The sequence below is a fragment of the Corticium candelabrum genome, chromosome 18 (assembly GCF_963422355.1).
Source record: "Corticium candelabrum chromosome 18, ooCorCand1.1, whole genome shotgun sequence".
Lineage (NCBI taxonomy): Eukaryota > Metazoa > Porifera > Homoscleromorpha > Homosclerophorida > Plakinidae > Corticium > Corticium candelabrum.
Genome location: NC_085102.1, coordinates 3,346,824 through 3,364,875, shown reverse-complemented (window position 1 = coordinate 3,364,875; position 18,052 = coordinate 3,346,824). Strand labels below are relative to the sequence as shown.

The 18,052-nt window shown below is 40.4% G+C and overlaps 3 protein-coding genes across 3 annotated transcripts in view; 1 reads left to right on the top strand and 2 right to left on the bottom strand.

The window, feature by feature from the left end:
* The window catches only part of LOC134193682 (low-density lipoprotein receptor-related protein 4-like), a 6,627-nt gene extending 3,350 nt beyond the window's left edge, over positions 1-3,277 (top strand). The window contains exons 6-11 of the mRNA XM_062662521.1: positions 1-120; positions 187-592; positions 650-1,053; positions 1,538-1,651; positions 1,708-2,131; positions 2,764-3,277. The exon at positions 1-120 is cut by the window's left edge and continues 15 nt beyond it. Coding sequence (XP_062518505.1) covers positions 1-120; positions 187-592; positions 650-1,053; positions 1,538-1,651; positions 1,708-2,131; positions 2,764-3,172 — 1,877 coding nt within the window. The 3' untranslated portion in view covers positions 3,173-3,277. The remainder of the gene's footprint in view (positions 121-186; positions 593-649; positions 1,054-1,537; positions 1,652-1,707; positions 2,132-2,763) is intronic.
* Positions 3,278-3,893: 616 nt separating this feature from the next.
* LOC134193681 (chymotrypsinogen A-like) lies at positions 3,894-5,209 on the bottom strand. The gene is made up of 2 exons (XM_062662520.1): positions 5,137-5,209; positions 3,894-4,714 (listed from the first exon to the last, which is right to left on the bottom strand). Exons 1-2 carry the CDS (start codon positions 5,207-5,209, stop codon positions 3,894-3,896), a joined length of 894 nt encoding a protein of 297 aa, XP_062518504.1.
* Positions 5,210-8,127: 2,918 nt separating this feature from the next.
* On the bottom strand, positions 8,128-10,328 carry LOC134194291 (uncharacterized). The gene is made up of 4 exons (XM_062663216.1): positions 10,197-10,328; positions 9,681-10,113; positions 8,624-8,817; positions 8,128-8,565 (listed from the first exon to the last, which is right to left on the bottom strand). Exons 1-4 carry the CDS (start codon positions 10,259-10,261, stop codon positions 8,229-8,231), a joined length of 1,029 nt encoding a protein of 342 aa, XP_062519200.1. The 5' UTR covers positions 10,262-10,328; the 3' UTR covers positions 8,128-8,228.
* Positions 10,329-18,052: the final 7,724 nt, after the last annotated feature.

The window sequence follows — 18,052 nt, the reverse complement described above, 5'->3', positions numbered from 1 at the left end:
TTTGCTCTAACGACAATGGCGGTTGCAGTCACTTTTGCTTCTCTAAACAAAATTCAAGTAGAGTGTGCGGTTGCCCTGCAGGATACAAACTGCCAGAGATAGGAGCCCAGAATTGTATCGGTTAGTTAGCAAATTCAAATATAAATTCTGAGTAAGAATAAACTTAATACATTTTTTATTTTTTAGTCGAGTCTGCGCAGTTGCTGGTGAGCAACACGACCAAGGTAGTTTCACTGCTAACCGACGGCAACGGCAGTGTTCAATCGAGACCTACTTCGTTATCGTTTTCTCCCCTAACTCGAATGGTTGCCATCGATTATGTTGCCAATGGCGGACATCATTACATTGCATATACTGACCAATCGGCTGTCAAACGTACAGCTCTAGATGGCAGCAAAGACATAACCATTACAAATGGATTAGGAGATCCTAAAGGCATCGCCACTGATTGCGTCACCGGAAACATCTACTATACAGACATGCAAAAGCCTGTAATAGCTGTATCCAGCCTCGATGGAAAAAGTTGGAAAATCTGTTTGAAATCTCCCAGAGTGATCAAGCCGTTTTCTTTAGCTCTGAATACAAGACAAGGGTGACTATAATCAAATTTGTTTGCAAAAATTAGAATTAAATGTTTTAAATATTTTAGGTTACTCTATTTCTCTGATGTTGGACAGTCTGCAATCTATAGTTACTCTATGGATTGCACCGGTAATACAAGCCGTATTGCCAATGTTCGCACGGCATCGGGCTTGGCTTTTGACGAAAACGCGCAAGTACTCTATTGGACCGAGCTACAGCTGAAACAGATTAAACTCTACAACATCCTGAGCGGAGACGTAAAAGAGTTAGCCATTAGTGACGTCAGCTCGTACTTGAGCAATCCCTTTGGGCTAACCGTCTTTGGCAACTACTTGTTCTTCACAGATTGGACTAGTGGTTGCATCGGTCGCATACCCAAGGAGGGAGGCGAGATCAGTGCGGTATCGTGCAGCATTAATGCGAATCTAAACGGAATCACTCACATTCGTTCCCAATGTCATCGTCCTCAAGGTACTTTTCAATTTTATCTTGATGATATAATTGCATTACTGTATTAAACGCTGCTCTTGATTAAACGCCGTAACTAAAAGTACTGACAAAATATAAATGCCACCCTCAAATAAACGCAACTCTTGAATAAACGTCGCATTTCAATTTGTCTTTAAATAAACGCCTCATTTTTTTATATAATCTAATGTATCTAGATCGAGTTTTGAAGATAAAAAGGTACAAATTCTTTAGAGGCATGCTTTAGACTATCCAAATACGGCATGACGACGTCTCACAGTGTGAAATGCTTATCAGTAATGCTAAGTGTTGTTCTCTTGAAGAGGTGTCCAACCCGCAACATATGAGCACTTAAACTGACAAAATGTCTAACAAATAAAAGCCGCCCTTCAATAAAGTCAGATTTTGTTAGTTGGTACCCTAGCTAAAAATATATGCCTCGCGGCATTTACTTCTAGAAATACTGTATTTGTAACGGTTTATCCAGGTTCCTGTGGACAATGCAAACATCCACGGTTTTGTATGCTATCATCTGAAGAAGAAGGCTCGTTTAGTTGTGTCTGTCCCAGCGGCTTTGTCACCACTGAGTCTGGTTGTCGACGTAAGAAATTTCAAATTATGATGTTTGCAGTTGTCTTAGTGCTTTATCTTCCGTAGTTCCTCAAGAGGACTTCATTCTTGTCTCATCGCGCCATTCAATCATGGCAATGTCTCTACAGGGAGCTTCTTCATGGATTGCTAGGCTTCCTTTGCCTCCACAGATGAACGTTATCGCTCTTGATTACGACTACGAACGGGGAAGGATATTTTGGACCGACGTGTCGATGAAGAAGATTTACTCAGCAAGCCTAGACGGTACGGACGTTAAAGTATTGTTAGCTCATGATGTCAACAGGAACGAATGTCGACTGTGTCACTCCGATGGACTTGCATACGACTCCTCCACTGGATTGTTGTACTACACCGATTATGCTTCCGGCGAGATATGTGTTATCGACGTCAAAAGTGATGAGAGAAAAACTCCAAAACGTGTGATGAGCGGTCTTTACTCGCCTAGAGCTATTGCCATTGACCTAGGAAGGTTAGCCATTGTACACTGCAGATGTTAACAGATTTACATAGATACTAGATGTTTCCTGAATATCATAAACACCCATATTTGACACCATTTACGTAAAACATACATCATATTTTCTTATTATCATACATCTCATTAACATACATTTGGCTATTTCATTAACGAATACTATAGATATGACTAAGATTTACATCATAGTTCCTGTAATTTCGACAGTAGTAAATAATTCTTAAGTAGGTCCGTGGATCTTTCGTCCTTTTCATTTCCAATTTAGTCAGAAATTAAATTTAAATTAAAAATCGAAAATACTAAGACATCTGCTTGCATTTTCAATATTTTATTACATTCAAAATTGAAATTGAACGGATGAGTCGATTGAATCTATTTACAGAGCAAATGAATATTAAAGGCAAACTTAAGCTAAAACCTTCTTGAATTTCAATACAATAATATAATTTCAAATACAAATGTATAGTAAATGCATAACATTTTTATCTATGGTAAATATATCTAAATAAAGAGTAATATATTTACTTTATGATTTAACCAAGGTAAATATGATAGAAATATGTCTGCTGCTATTTATTTTTACTATTTTATTGCAGTTTATACAATTTTTTTGTTCTTTCTTATAGAAAGATATATTTCTCGGAATGGGGCAAGATCCCTCGGATTTCTTCGATTGACATTTCACGTGAGCGTGAATACGACAACTCTCTTGAAGTTCTGATCTCATCTAATGTGACGTGGCCAAACGCTCTGACTCTCAGTCGAGACAGAAAAACGCTTTACTTCGGAGACGCTTATCACAATTATATGGCGTCCTACGACTTGGAATCGAGAAGGGTCGTCAGGCTAGTTATCACGCCTCATATCTTCGCGATTGATGAACATACGGGGAGGCAAAACCAAAAGTATATTTACTGGTCGGACTGGAGGGTGGGAGTCTTGAAGCATCCTTTGGGTGAAAAGTCTATTGTTCATTTGGCATCAGGCAGTGACGTCTACCGAGCAGCAGGCATCAAAGTATTTTCTAAGCGTTGAACAAATATTGTACGTTTTATACAAACTCTGGATTTTGGGCATACGCTCGAGACGGAAGAAGTCAGTTGTGTTATTACAGTTAGGTCATAGAGTTGTTTGTAGTGTCCTCTGAAGTGCGATAGAGTACTTAGAAAAACAAGTAAGATTTGGTATTAGATTCCTGTTTCACGTCCTACGGTAACGTCGAAATTGCTGCAAACTTAGATGTGTATCCTTCAATTTTTCATTCCCCTCCTGATATCCGCGAGTTTGCGCTATACGCTTAAATTTGCGTAAATTTGCGTAAATTTCCCAGGCAAAGAATAGGCAAATATAGTAGTCTGTGACTTTGTTATATACTATATTATTGTAAAACCATTTGCAGTCAATATACAGTAGCGCACTTAGAACACTGTACATGTAACAGATGGTCAATACTTGATTGTTTGTGAGAACAAATAAATTGAAAGAAAACACTTTACTTTACTTAGAATGGCATAAAAATTAAATTAAAAACTCAAAATTTTTAAGATGCTCAATTTTATGTTTCCACATTTATTGCAAATTCAATAATAACAAGGCAAAATGCTATTGCCACTACGTTAAATTGAGGCACGTAGCCTTTGCGTTGACAATAAAATTTTTATTACAGCGAACAAAACATATACTAAACTCAAGTATTTTTATGTTCACTGAATCATAAATCAGCAAAAAGAGCAAAAAGTACTGCAATTGCAATACCTTATAAAGTCTCTCTCATTATTGTGTTGCCATACTTGAATACTTTCGTGTATACGCCGTATGCTCCCTTGCGACAAGTTGACCACTTTCCGAAGCTGACTATTCCACAAAGAGTAAAGCGATTATCAACTTCAGATTGACACATCAGCGGACCTCCACTGTCTCCTGGACAAGCGTCAGATTGGAATCCTTTTGCACAAAGCATATTACTAGTCATTACTCTTAGACGAAAGTAATCATTACACTTAGACTGTCCAAAAAATTGAATCGTGGTTTCCACTAGGGTATTAGATAACGCTTTACTGTTTTCTTTGAATAATCCCCATCCGACAACAGTAACAGATTTACCAGGTAAAATCAATGAAGCATTGCGGTGCCTTTGCTCTAGCAAGCATATTGGTCTCACGCACTTGATGTAGGTGACAGTACGGTTTAACTTGATAAGAACAATGTCATTATCAAATGTAATAGGACTATACGTTTGCCTTGAGTTTCCTCCAAATTTCATTAATTCCACTTCGAATGTCTGTTCATAAGGATCGCTCGTGTTACGAAAGTAGTCTCCCAGCTTTATTATAATTTGATTTGGATATATCTGTTGCCGATCAACGCAATGGGCAGCACTGATTACCCACCGTTCATTGACCAGAGTACCTCCACATACCAAAGTAAAGTTGTCGGTATACGGGGATGTTCTAATGTAGATGAAAGCAAGCCATGGCCAAGCTCCGTAAATAGAAGACACTCCATCTACGACTCGTGAATAAACTCCTGATACTCGTGAACGAACTCCTGGTACTCCACAACGACTTCCCAATATTTCTAAAAACAATAGCATTTAAAACTTCATTAATTAAATGTTAGAATGCATTTATTCTTGAGGTGACAGCTTGTGCAAATTCTTGAAATACGGAAAAGTGTGAGACATGAAAACGTAAGTTTCTGAAAGAGGTGAAAATTTTTTATTAAGCTCTGGCTTGTAAAATTTTGCTATACCAAATACAAACGTTTATACAGAATGGCGAGCCAACTCTGGAACCACCTCTTCAGGTCTTCGTTTATCCGCATATTATTTGCCGTCTGTGATCAATATAGGTACTCTCTTTAGTCTGCTGTTATGAGTTTTACTTGTAATAAACGTATCTCTAGCTTTAATAATGCTGCTGCTGTGTTTGTCAATCCTCCCCTGTATTTAAATTGAGCTACTCCTGTGACAAATTAGATTTTGGTCTATTCAAGAATACCGTGCACTTGGCTACCAAATGCAACAGCACCCATGTCAGTTGACTCTTGATCCTTAATAAAAGAAATTGCCATAATTGTTACAAAATTTTTTTTCGAAACGAAACTGTGTTTCCTACATTTGATGATGTATCCAAAGCAAAATCAGCTCCAGAGATAAAACACTGTCAATTGGACGTGTTCTACATTCAATACATTGTAAAGGTCTTGCTTCTTTAGTAAATTTCGCAAACTTTTCATGGAATGTATTTCAAATATATTTACAAATTTTTGTGCTTTTGGAGAAACTTTTGAGTTTGCAGCTTCATATATTAAAGTTTAATTTTACAAAATACTATACCATACTAGAAAGAAATGCCAACACTCAGAAAATAAACATTTGCATTCAGGAGTAGGACCACTCCATGTTCCAGTAGCCAAACACGTTGAAAACGTAGTCCCTTGCAACTCATAACCGGAATCGCAAAAACACGCAACGCGGTCTTGAAAATCAAAAGAATCACCAACAATATTTCCATTACGTAACCGTGGCTGGCCACAACTTACAGCTAAAAAATTAAACTTATAAACAGCTACCACACAAAATACTATACCACACTAGAAAGAAATGCCAACACTCAAACAACTAAGTTTTGCATTCAGGAGTAGGACCACTCCATGTTCCAGTAGCCAAACACGTTGAAAACGTAGTCCCTTGCAACTCATAACCGGAATCGCAAAAATACGCAACGGGGTCTTGAAATCAAAAGAATCCCCAACAATATTTCCATTATGTAACTGCGGCTGGCCACAACTTACAGCTAAAATATTGAACATTATAGACAGCTACCACACAAAGCACAGTATATCTGAGCTTCTTGCAGTCTCCCGTATATTAAACTTTAGCCCCAATTATCCAGTTAGGCAAGACGCTTACATTACAATAAAATCTCTATAAATTAGGAGCAACAACTTGAAGAAACTAAAATTATTTCTCTCTAACCATTGAATATATATATATATATATATATATATATATATATATATATATATATATATATATATATATCCACTGACAGTACACTTGGCGTACTTGCTTGCGATGGCAGCTTTCTTACACCCTAAATTCTATTTAAAAATCCACAATAACCGTTGACGTCGACGTTCTTGCACCTACAACACGTTCCATGTATACAAAACAGTATAGAAAACCCACTCAATTGAGGTGGCGCATTTGCCTCTTCTCCATATAGAAGGTCGAATTTGCACTTGTAACAAAAAATAGAACTAACGAACTCGAAACATAGACATACCATTTAATTAAGCAATAACACCCGAAAGGATTTTTATTAATTCGGACGACGCGAACAGCATTAGGAAGTCAAAGGAGACTACTTTCAACAGCCGGTGCGGCTTCAAGCAGTCGTCTTTGCCGTCAAACTTGAAGCCGTGAGCTACGAGAACGTCAAACTTGAAAGCTAGAAAAATGAGAGGTACTTTCTAGACACATTAGTCATTTCATTCATGATGCTCGTCTATTTTGAAGCGGTACCTTCAATCGAAAGCCTAGAAACGCGTAGGATTGCAAAAAATCTCACGAGTAGAAACAAAAGACAAAAACAAGTTGACAGCCGTGGTTTGAGCTAGAAAAGAACGCGTAGTCAAAAACATTGTGGCAAAGGTAATACGTAAAATACGTGGGTGGGTTCGTGTTGGCCCAATGACAAGTCGATGCAGAAAAGACATAGGATCCCTCTGTCTGTCTGTCTTTTTGTTTGTAGCATGTATATATGTGTGTCCTTCTATCTGTCGGTCTGTCTGTCTGTCTCTCGGTCTGTCCGTCTGTCTGTATGTCTGTCTCTCTGTCTGTCCGTCCGTCCGTCCGTCTGTCTCTCTGTCTATCTGTCTGTTGGTCTGTCTGTCTGTATATCTGTCTGTCAGTTTGTCATTCTGTCTGTCTTTCTGTCTGTCTTTCTGCATATCTGTCTGTGTATCTGTCTGTCCGTCTGTCTGCCTGCCAGCCTGCCAATTAGAATAAGTCAGGTTATTTTACACAGGAATGTGGGTTAGAGAAGAGCTAGCCTCACCCTGCTGAATGGTAGAGTTAAGGTAGAATTAGAGCTTGTTTTAACTTCGGTTACCGCTTGTCAGAACATTCCATTTTATGCATATTGCGTATCACAGCAGTGCATCAAAGAAGAAGATTGCTCTATTTGTGTTAGTGTGGCGGTTGTTCATTAAACAAATCACATCCCAGCAAGACTTGCCGATTTCTTTCATGAGAGGAGCGGTCGCATCCGCACATTCAGACAGCTCTCTTTGCACCCCATCCGGGAACTCGGGAAACAAAGAATAACCAGAAGGCCAGAAAACTTTGCATTTCTTCAAATTGAGTTGCAAACTACGAGCCGAACCTGTAACCAACAAGCGATGCAAGAGAGAAGAAACCACCAAACAAGGACCACGATAGCCCCGTCTTCCAAATACCAAATATCAGGTGTGAAGCCAATATCGTCAATAGCTCCAGGACTGACAAAGAAAACAAGATATATATATATATATATATATATATAATCTATATGCCTAGATAACTAGCTAAGTCATAGTGGGCTATACAGCTGGCAACATAAAACAATGATTGCAAAGTCAAATATGCAAGAACAGTATATGGAGGTAGTTGGTGACCGTAAGTTGACGATGAAGATAGAAAACAGCAAATACAGAAGGCACACGACAACTAGCAAATCCTCCAACTGACAGAAAAGACTCAAAAGACCGGCATAAGACAAAGCACGTGCTAGTAGAGCTAATTGCACGAATCCAAGAAGGCTTTACTGATGAATTGATGCATAGTTAAGCACAAGTAAGGAATGTGTGTGTATATATATATACTATATATAGCTAGATATGAAAATGCGCATACACACGCGGCTCTTGATAACATGTTAGAAACCAAATTGTAAAATGGCATATTAGGTCACAATTAACGATAGCAGCAATAAGTTGAGCTGCAAATCAACATTTAGTCTAAACCATATGAGATAGCAGAAACGATTAACACACAGTACCTTAAATAACCATCTAACTAACAAACTGTAAACAAACACCTAATCCATCAATTCAAGCTATAGAAATCCACATCATATGGTGTGGTGCTATTATCAGTTTTAGGTTTCTCCAGCCTTTTGAATTCCTTCACAACTTCTTGGTATCTTTGGCCGTGATGGCTATAGCACCTCTGAGATTTACTTTCATTTTCAAGATCTATTAGAGCCTCAAAGTCAAATCCGTCGTCTGGACAAACTTGGCAGAGAAACTGAAGACAAATGAAATCACAAACGTAAGGTGGTCGAACAAGTTTCCTATTGGATTTGGCTTTCTTCCTGGAATTTGCAGATTTAGTACCAACTCGTTTGCAATAAACTAAAAATTCAGCAATTGAAGTCTTTGATCTAAAAATATATAACAATTTCAATATCAAAACCTACTAATTTAAAATAAACTTTTAACTTTTGAGCAAGTTCTTTGGCTACATGACTTGCCGTGGAGAGCTTGGAAAACATTTTTTCAGCATTGGAACTGTTGATGAATATTTGGTGAGCAGTGTAAACCTGCCTCAATTTAGTTGAAATGGAAAATTTCAGAATGTAGGAAGAGAATCCTTGCACTTTTTTTCCACTAAGATATTGCAGTGTGCGACACACCTTAAACAATTAAAGTTCACATATTCATTCATATAATCAAATTAGTATTGCACACACACACACACTACATACACACACACACACACACACACACACACACACACACACACACACACACACACACACACACACACACATACACACACAGACACACACACAGACACACACACACAGACACACAGACACACACAGACACACACAGACACACACAGACACACACACACACACACACACACACACACACACACACACACAGACACAAACCCACAGACACACACACACACACACACACACACACACACACACACACACACACACACACACTCGCACCCCTGCTCCTCCTCCTGTATCGCTTCCAAGACAAATACATAAAGAAATTTTCACATGAATATCGATGCATTTGTGTATTGCATAGCCTCCTTTGCTTCGAAACTACTTCTTATATGACTGGCATTTAATGGCTCCTTTTTGCTCATAGATATGTTTTTCTCATTCAGCAATCCATTTGTATCTCTCCAAGTCACTAATGCGTCTGAAACCTCTGTGCCATTCAGGGCAGACAACAAGTTGTAAATCAACATTGACAAATGACTCTTGACTAGACTCCAGACAGGCATGGTAATGGACTCTCAAGGCAGATCTTGATTTATTTGCTAAGTCATACCAACAGCTTTCTGAAATGTTCAGACAATTTAGGTCTTTGCTAATTGTCTTTTCAGCGTTTCTTAGGGCCACCTTGTAGACGTTTTTCTGATAACCAACCAAAGAAGCACACACACGTGCGCACAACACACACACACACACACACACACACACACACACACACACACACACACACACACACACCTCACAAGAATAGTTACCTCAACAAGGACAATACTTGCAATAACTGGGTCAATCCAATCTTGCGATAGTATAGAAAGAAGATGAGTAACTGCTTCCATTATATTGCACTCCGTTGCCCGTAAATGTTTGTCATGTGGAAGTAACGCTTCTTTGTCAACGCGAACTGCCAGCGCCGCGAGACGCAAGCATCCTAATATTACCGTGTTATCACGGTCTGAGATTGGTAAGCCCCGATACACGTTGCTGAGCTCTAGAATACTGTCCGATGAGCTGAGGTGCTGCTGCCAGCGTTTTAGTGCTGCTGTACCCACTTGCAATCGCTGGGTTAGAGTAGCCTTTTTAGTGTCATGTTGAACCAAAAGAAAGAGAAACTCGTGGAAAAGTTTCTGCTGCAAGTTAGCAGCATCTGCCAGTACTTCAACTATGACATCCTCCACTATTTTTAGACCACTAAAGAGAAAGAATATAGAAATAGGAAAAATATAGAAATAAATATAAAAGAAATGTAAACAAGAAGCAAATGCAATATTTACCATGCTGTTTCGTATAACCCAGAGCTGAAGCTCACAGAGAGACGAGCAGCGCAGCTAGTAAACATGTCTTTGAGGGTAGCAATCGCAGAAGCACATCCCTATAACAACATATTTTTCAAGAGGAGAAAATATATACTGTATATATATACTGGTAAGATACTTCTTTTTGAGATAAGAACGATCTCCCAAATTCTTTTTGGGACAGAAAATAAGTGAATAGTTCTTCAACTGTAATCATATTACTCCAGTCTTTTGCAACAGATAAATTCTCTAAAAATGAAATTGCTCCAACCCTTTGAACGGCAGTTTGTAACAGCCTAAAAGAACGCAGGCGAAAATCTACTTATTACATATACATATAATATCTGTCTTAAATACTTGAGTGCAGAGCGTCTGACTGTTCTCTCTTCTCCAAAGAACAAGTCTACACGCAGGAGAAATAACAGTAGATCTATTGCAGTTTGCCACTTTAGACTAGATTCTCTTGCTTCCTGTTTCTTTAGCCTCAGAATCACAACAGGCTGTAATACGGTATTAGGTTTCTGTTGTCTTGACGTAGCATATGAATTTTGCACTAGATCTGCGATCGGCGATCTCAATAGCACAAGTCGCTCATCTATTCGACTTTCGTGGTAGTAATGAATGGATGAATGAATTGTTGTCACACATAGTGCAGTTCCCACTCGATACTCTGGATATCCGATGTGGCGGGAATTCTCGCCACATAAAACATTTGCGATTCCAATTCCGTCTGTGACATAACGGCAGAGCAGGCCTTTCTTCAACATAATTTTTACACTTTTCTGTAAATGCTTCTGGGTCTTCTTCTGTTTAGTCATTTTCTTGTCACCGTTGACCTTCGTCGGATTCCTTTCTTGTAACAGTTCTAATATTGGTTCTGTAATACAGCGAAATACAAGACTGAGGTCTTTTCCAGATTGTAAATAAGTTTCCAAAGCCATAAGTGTAGATGCAGCACACTGAGTTTCATAACAGCTGAAATCAACAGAAGATGCTTCAGTCAAGAGACTGTATACGACTAACGTCTGCTGTCTCAGGGCTGCGATTATGGCGGACAGCAATCGTCGCTGTTCCTCGTTACTGCTACCTTCAAGCTCGGGATTCAACAGGATTGCACTGTGAAGCAACATCAGGGCAGTAGAAGGTGCGTCAAGATGTAAGATATTTTGTTCCAGAAACGGAGCCAACAGACTTATTTGCTTTAGAAAATCATCATTCATTTCACTAATGCGTTGAAATATCACTGATAAGATTCTATTCTTTTTCGTAGTAATTGAAGCCTGCAAGAGAACATGGATTTTTAACACACAAAATAATAAATACATTATGAATAAATATTTTAAAATTTATCGATATTTATTTGTTCAATTAAAAAGCAGTCTAAACTTAAAACAAGGTAAAAATGGTATGAATGAATTACTTACTCTTTTACCAACAAATTTTATTCACAATTCTATTATTATTAATGGCTGCAATTAACGTTGTATTAACGCACTTGTTCGATTGATGAAATGTTCCCAACGTCTATTGGTAAAACAATGCATAGCAATCCTAAAATCATAGCTGATGGTCCGATTAAGCTCACAATATTCACTGTCGAGTCCATTTCCTTGCCCATTAGACCTGTAGCAAGTGACTTATTGATCCAAGGTGCCACATTCCATGTATATCTTACAGACCAAGCCCACGAAGTGTTGTCAATAGCACTAACGAGAACGTTCATTACATATATCAAACCATTCTTACAACTTCCACCCCAGAATGACTCGGCAATCTTATCATGACACTGAACAACTGTAGAAAACAACTCCTGTGCTGATGGCCAAGCCAGTTCTTTGTCTGAGTCACAACCTTTCTCGTGATGAGTGGTAAATAAAACAGGATTGAAAGCTTCTATAATGCAACTTCTTGCCAGCATTGCAGCAGGTTTCGTCATTCCGTTGTCCATTTGACACAAAACAAGGTAAGCAGCCGTGTAGAGCACTTCTAATCCGGTAGCTAGAGACGCTAAGACAGGAGAAGATTTGCTTACAGAAGTGACATCTTTGGACATAGTTTTAAAGGATTCGCAAACAGTTGGATTGAGCAGATCTGCTATGTGCTGAAATCTGTTCCATTCGGAAACGTTATTCCACAATGCTCTTTCTGCCTGTTTCAAGTAGTACGGTGTTGGTCTCCTCAAAGATTCCTTCTGCTTTTCAATGTTAGTGAAAGCCAGAGAAACTATGTTATCTAGCTTTTGAGCAAAATCCAACAGCTTTTGTCGAATCGACGATACCAAATCGTCATCAAAAATCAATCCAAATGCTGCTCTTCTCCAACTGACTGCTAGCTTGTCGTGAACAAAGAATGGACTACAAACAAAACAGTTAACTTGCAACAAGCACGAAGTTATATTGGTTAACGCAAATACTTGTTTGCCGAAAGAAATGTAACGTTTCTCGCCCGCTGAGGTAATTTTGAATAGACTTGAGGTATCGGTTCGATGATATTGCAGTCTCCATTGATTGACTGACTGGAATACTCTTGCATCTCTTTTTCTCCAATAGCTTCTTCTGCCAATGCTTCCAGCCACTCTTCAGTCATAGCATTAAGAGCTACAATTGAGCTTTCTTCGCCTTTCCTTATCAAGTCGGTGATAACCTGTAGTATGGTATCGACTTCCTTACTAGGAGAGTAAGGCGGCCTTTCGATTTCTTCGAAAGCGTAATTATCTGTACAAAGCTGTCAGTAGTAATGCAGACACTTCTGCAATTTTACGACAAACAAACATAGCCGGACAGAAGTCTACAAATTGAATGCAAAAGCACTGAAAATTATTAAGTGCTAAACCTATACCTTTGGCTACTACCTAGTTGTTGTCTAGGAAGCACATTAGTTCTACAACCGCTAGACTGCAATTACTGTTTTCTCACTAAACGTTTATTGTAACTAATTAGCAGTTTAGATCCTGTGTTGTGCTGTTGACATAGCAAAGTACGTCATTGCAACACCTATATAAATGGCGGCATCCACTCTTGTGGCAATTTAGCATATGCTGTCGAAAGACCATGCTAATATGCAGAATAAATGCCTACAGCGTCGCATATAGGCCCGTTTTACAAATCTGGGTTTGCTATATTAGGAAAGATATATACAAAAGTCATAGCGATCTTCGCAAGTCTACATTGAGCGTGAACAGAAAGTAGACTGACAGGTGCAGTTGTACAATGCCACGCTAAGAATAATAACAGCAATAATAATCCAACTCTAGCGTTCGTCGTTGGTCGGTTGGTCAATTGGTCGTCGGTCACCTCCGGCGTTGTTCTACCATAGTTTTTCACGCCTCTAGGACCACGAGGACTATTGCTCCCAATCAGCAGCCTATGGTCACTATATACATTGTCTCTTGCACAGCCCCTCTTAACGTCAGCGCGAGGAGCGGAGAGGGGACGGTGCCCGGACGCGAAAGAGGGTGTGTTCAAATCCGGCAAATAATTGGGAAGGGAAAAGGAGTGACTAACGCCTGACGTCGTCTCTTTAGCACGCGTAGCACGAGCCTGCCTCGGGTGATCGCTAGCTATTAGTTCACTGGACACGCTGAGACGTCATACATTTGCATGCGCGTTGTTCCATATGGCCGTAGCAGTTTACTAGAAGGGCACAGAGACTGAGGAGATCGAAAAGTAACAGTCATTCTCTCATACACGGGTAAGATCTTGAGATTCAGATGGCAAGCTAGCACGGAATGCGTCAAATAGTCAAGGTGACGTACGTTGTATTGGTGCAGAGATTCCTAGTGCATCATGTAAGTTTCACCTCGTGATTCATAAACTGCTGCGTCTGGTGAGTCTGGTCATCTAGTCTAGAGGATCATGACCAACTTATCGCCATCACGTAATCACGTAAATTTTAGCCTGTGAGTCTTATATAACTGCGCTAGCCGTAAAAACTTCCTGGGTCTAGGGTCTACGGACCGATAGAGTAGGGTCAACTGTTACCACCAATACATGTACAACGTACGTCACCTTGATTTGAAGGCGCGTACGGCATTCGCATTCCGCGCTAGCTTGCCATCTGAATCTCAGGCTCTTACCCTTGTATGAGGGAATGACAGTTAATTTTCGATCTCCTCAGTCTCTGTCCCCTTCTAGTGAACTACATGATCCGCTAGATATGTACTCTACGGAACAATGCGCATAAAAGCGTATGACGTCTCAGCTTCACAGCGTGTCGAGTTACATAATAGCTAGCGATCACCCGAGGCAGGCACGCAATACGCGTGCTAAAGAGACGACGGCATGTGTTAGTCACACCTTTTCCGTTCCCAAATATCTGCCGGATTTGAACAGACGCTATTTCGCGTGCGCGCGCCGCCTCCTCTCCGCTTCTCGCGAGCGCGTTAAGAGAGGCTGTGAAAGTGACTACTATATATACAATAGGTCATTGCGAAAACGAGCTACAAGTGGAAGAAACGAGGAGCTATAATAGTAATTAACGTCAATGCAAATTAGGCCAGCATCCCTAATGCCACTGCCACACCTCTGGCTTCCGGTATACGGTCGTGCACACAATCTTTACTTATATAGGCGAGCTGTCTGCGCTTGCCTGTGTATGTGTGCGTTGTAACGTTCCTGGGACGTTTATTACTTCTTTAGAACTGAACTCAACGTTATGACAAGGGAAGGCTACTGCATGCAAACTATACACTCAAGCCGTAGCCTCGGTATTCCAGACTGCTTTCTGCGCTTGATGAGAGGGAAGAGTGGGAGGAGAGAAGAAAGCAGCCTGGGGACAGTTCTATTGTAACTGACTTCCGAAATAGGCAGTGTTCATGTCAATCGATAATACCCACGTTCATTAGGAACAGTAAAAAGCACCAGATGGCTCGAAGGATGTTGCCTGAAGCTGTTTGCTGCTAGCCGCCTCCAAACGAACGGGAGAAGTTAGAAAATGAGTGACTTTACTGAATCCGGTAAGGAAAAAGCAAAGGCATCGCGAACCCGTACTAAAATTGCTTAGCAAGCAGTTGAAGGGTCTACAAGGCTTCAACACAGAAAGAAGACAAAGTAGTAAGAACAGCCGCTGCAATGGTTTTATCGCCAGGTAACGTCTGACAAGCATTCGATGAGTTAGCATCTGATCAGGAGCAAAACGAGTAGGGCGTCGCATTTGGTTAGCTGAACCCCACGGTGCTTTTACAGTCGTCTGAGAGTCGCTTAGAGACAATTACAAAGTGCTGATTGACGTCAGCAACTGTGTACAGCGCTGATAGGTCGTTTTCTTGAACTGTGGTCTTCATTGGAGCGGATGTTTCTGTACTTGAGCAGACGCGCCTCTTCCGAAGTCACTTACAATAAAGCTGTCCCCAGACTCTTCTCTCCACCCACTCTCTCCTCCTCCCATCACGTGCAGAAAGCAGTCTGGAATACCGAGGCTACTCAAGCCCGGGAACTCGTCTAGTCTTAATATCAACTTATTACGTCATACCGTCACATTCTCCCTTCTAAGTTTTCCAAAGTCTTAGGACATATGATAGTGTTTGAATCGAACAGGAAGTCTCACCTTTCTGGCTCTTGTGAAAGGTGTCCTCACGCTGGCTTAAGCAGCCGACTCTAGAGTTGTTTTTGTATACATTGCTTCCTCAATTCCAATTGCATCTTTGGTAGGTGTTGTTGGTAGGGATGGTATGGTGTCTGGCTGTTCAGTTGTATCATCATCTTCTGTGTCTACTAGTACTAGGTTGGTGATCTTCTGGTCAATTTCCGAGGTACTTCCATAGTTGTCTCGATATTTTCTACCTCCAGACTCCCTAGGTATGACCTAGGACCAACTGATTTTGGACATGTAGCAGGAGAAGACATGTTATGTCCAGGTCTCTTCATTCTAATTAATTCTCCTGGCTGTAGCAGTGGTAAGGCTTTCGATTTCTAGTTGTACTGCTCGTCTTGTGCTTTTCTTGCTGCTCTGCAGTCGTGTTGCTACTTGTTCAGGTGGTATTGTAGCTGGTTTCAAAACGGCAGGCGATGTCGGTAGCTGTGTCTTTGTTCACTCCCCAAATAGAAGCTGTGCTGGTGATGCTTGCACCTTTTCTGCTGGCGTATTCCTAGCCTCAAGCATGGCTAGGTAGACGTCACAATGTGATTGGGCTACCTTCTTCATAATTGCTTTGCAAGGTTTTACCGAGTTTTCAACTTTCCTATTGGACTGGGCTATCGGAGTGCTGATGTCGCATGATGGACGTCCAGTCTTTCACAAATTTTGGAAATTCTGTTGACGAGAACTGTGGCTCATTGTCAAAGTCAGGTATGGCATTCCTAGCAAACTGACACTTCAGTTTGTGGATTACTGTAAAAGCCAATGTCCCTTTCAGTCGATCCACTTCAAAGAAAATTGAATAATAGTCAACTGTGATGACATAGTTCATGTTATTCAGCTCAAACAGATCAATGCCAACTTTCTAATAGGGACGATTTGGAATTTCATGAGGTTGTAAAGGTTCCCGTGGCTGTTCTGGTCTGAATGTGGCACAGACAGGGCAGTGTGCTATCAGATCTGTCACATCACCATTCATTTCAGGTAGGTACGCATTTTCTCTACCCCTTCTTAGACAACCTTCCATTCCAGTGTGTTAGCTGGGGATCTGATTCTTCATATTACTTCTCATTGATGTTGGCATCAACACTCTGTCACCTTGAAAATAAGTCCATCTTGTATCGAGAGTTCATGCCGAGAATGATAATATGGTTTAGCACCGCCTGGGACCTCTTTCAGACTCGAGTGCCAGCCATTTCTGGTAAGTTCAGCAACTGTCATAAGCTCTCTATCCTGGGTGGTTGCATGTTTGATATGAGTGAGCTTGACGTCATCCACTCACCAATCTTCCATGGCGTTTACATCCTCCAAATGCTGAAAAACTCACTTTGTTGTAAAGGGTCCTCTGTTTCTGGTATGTAGGATCGTGAAAATATGTCAGCTAAATACATCTCACTTCCTCTTTTGAATTGCTATCTGTAGATCATAACGCTGTAGGCATAGCATCATCATTTGGAAGCGCTTTTGAATGTCCATGAGATTCTTTTGAGCTAAGACTTCCAACGGTTTACAATCTGTTTCCACGTTACATAGCTTTGCATTGATGATTTGATCAAAATGGTCACAAGCAAATACAATTGCTAGCAGTTCTTTCTCTATTTGAGTGTATTGTCTCTCAGACTGTGCTAATGCTCTTGATGCAAAGGATATTGGTTTTCCTGTCTGGCTAACTGTAGCTCCTAAGCGATGTTGTAATGCAGCACATTGGAGAGTCAATTCCTTGTGCGGATCATAAAAAGCAAGGATTGGGGCATTCGGCACAAATCGTTTGATATCACTCCATGCTCTCTCATGCAGCTCCAGTCACCACCATTCTGTATCCTTAAAATCTAGTTGACATAGAACTTCCCATCTTTCTGAGAGTTGCGGGAGAAACTTTGCATGGTAGTTGACCATAGCTAGGATTCTCCAAAGAGCTTTCGCATGTGTTGGCGTTAGCATTTCCCTAATTGTCTTCGCTATATCAGGGTGTGCATTAAGACGCTTCGATGTGATCTTGTGTCCTACGTACGATACTTTAGTCAATCTAAGTTTAGTCTTTCCAAGGACAACATGAGGTTCCGCTCTACTGCTAACTTGACAAATTCTCTCAGGTTTTTGTACGGTCGTAGGTAGCTTCCTCCTTTGTGTTGCTTCTTCCAATCAATAGAAATTCAACTGCAATAACCTCCTAACTTTTAAGACCTTCTACACCTTCCTGTATCCTCTGCTGCTAACCTTCTGGCGCTGAGCTGATAACGAATGACATTCTCTTCAAACGA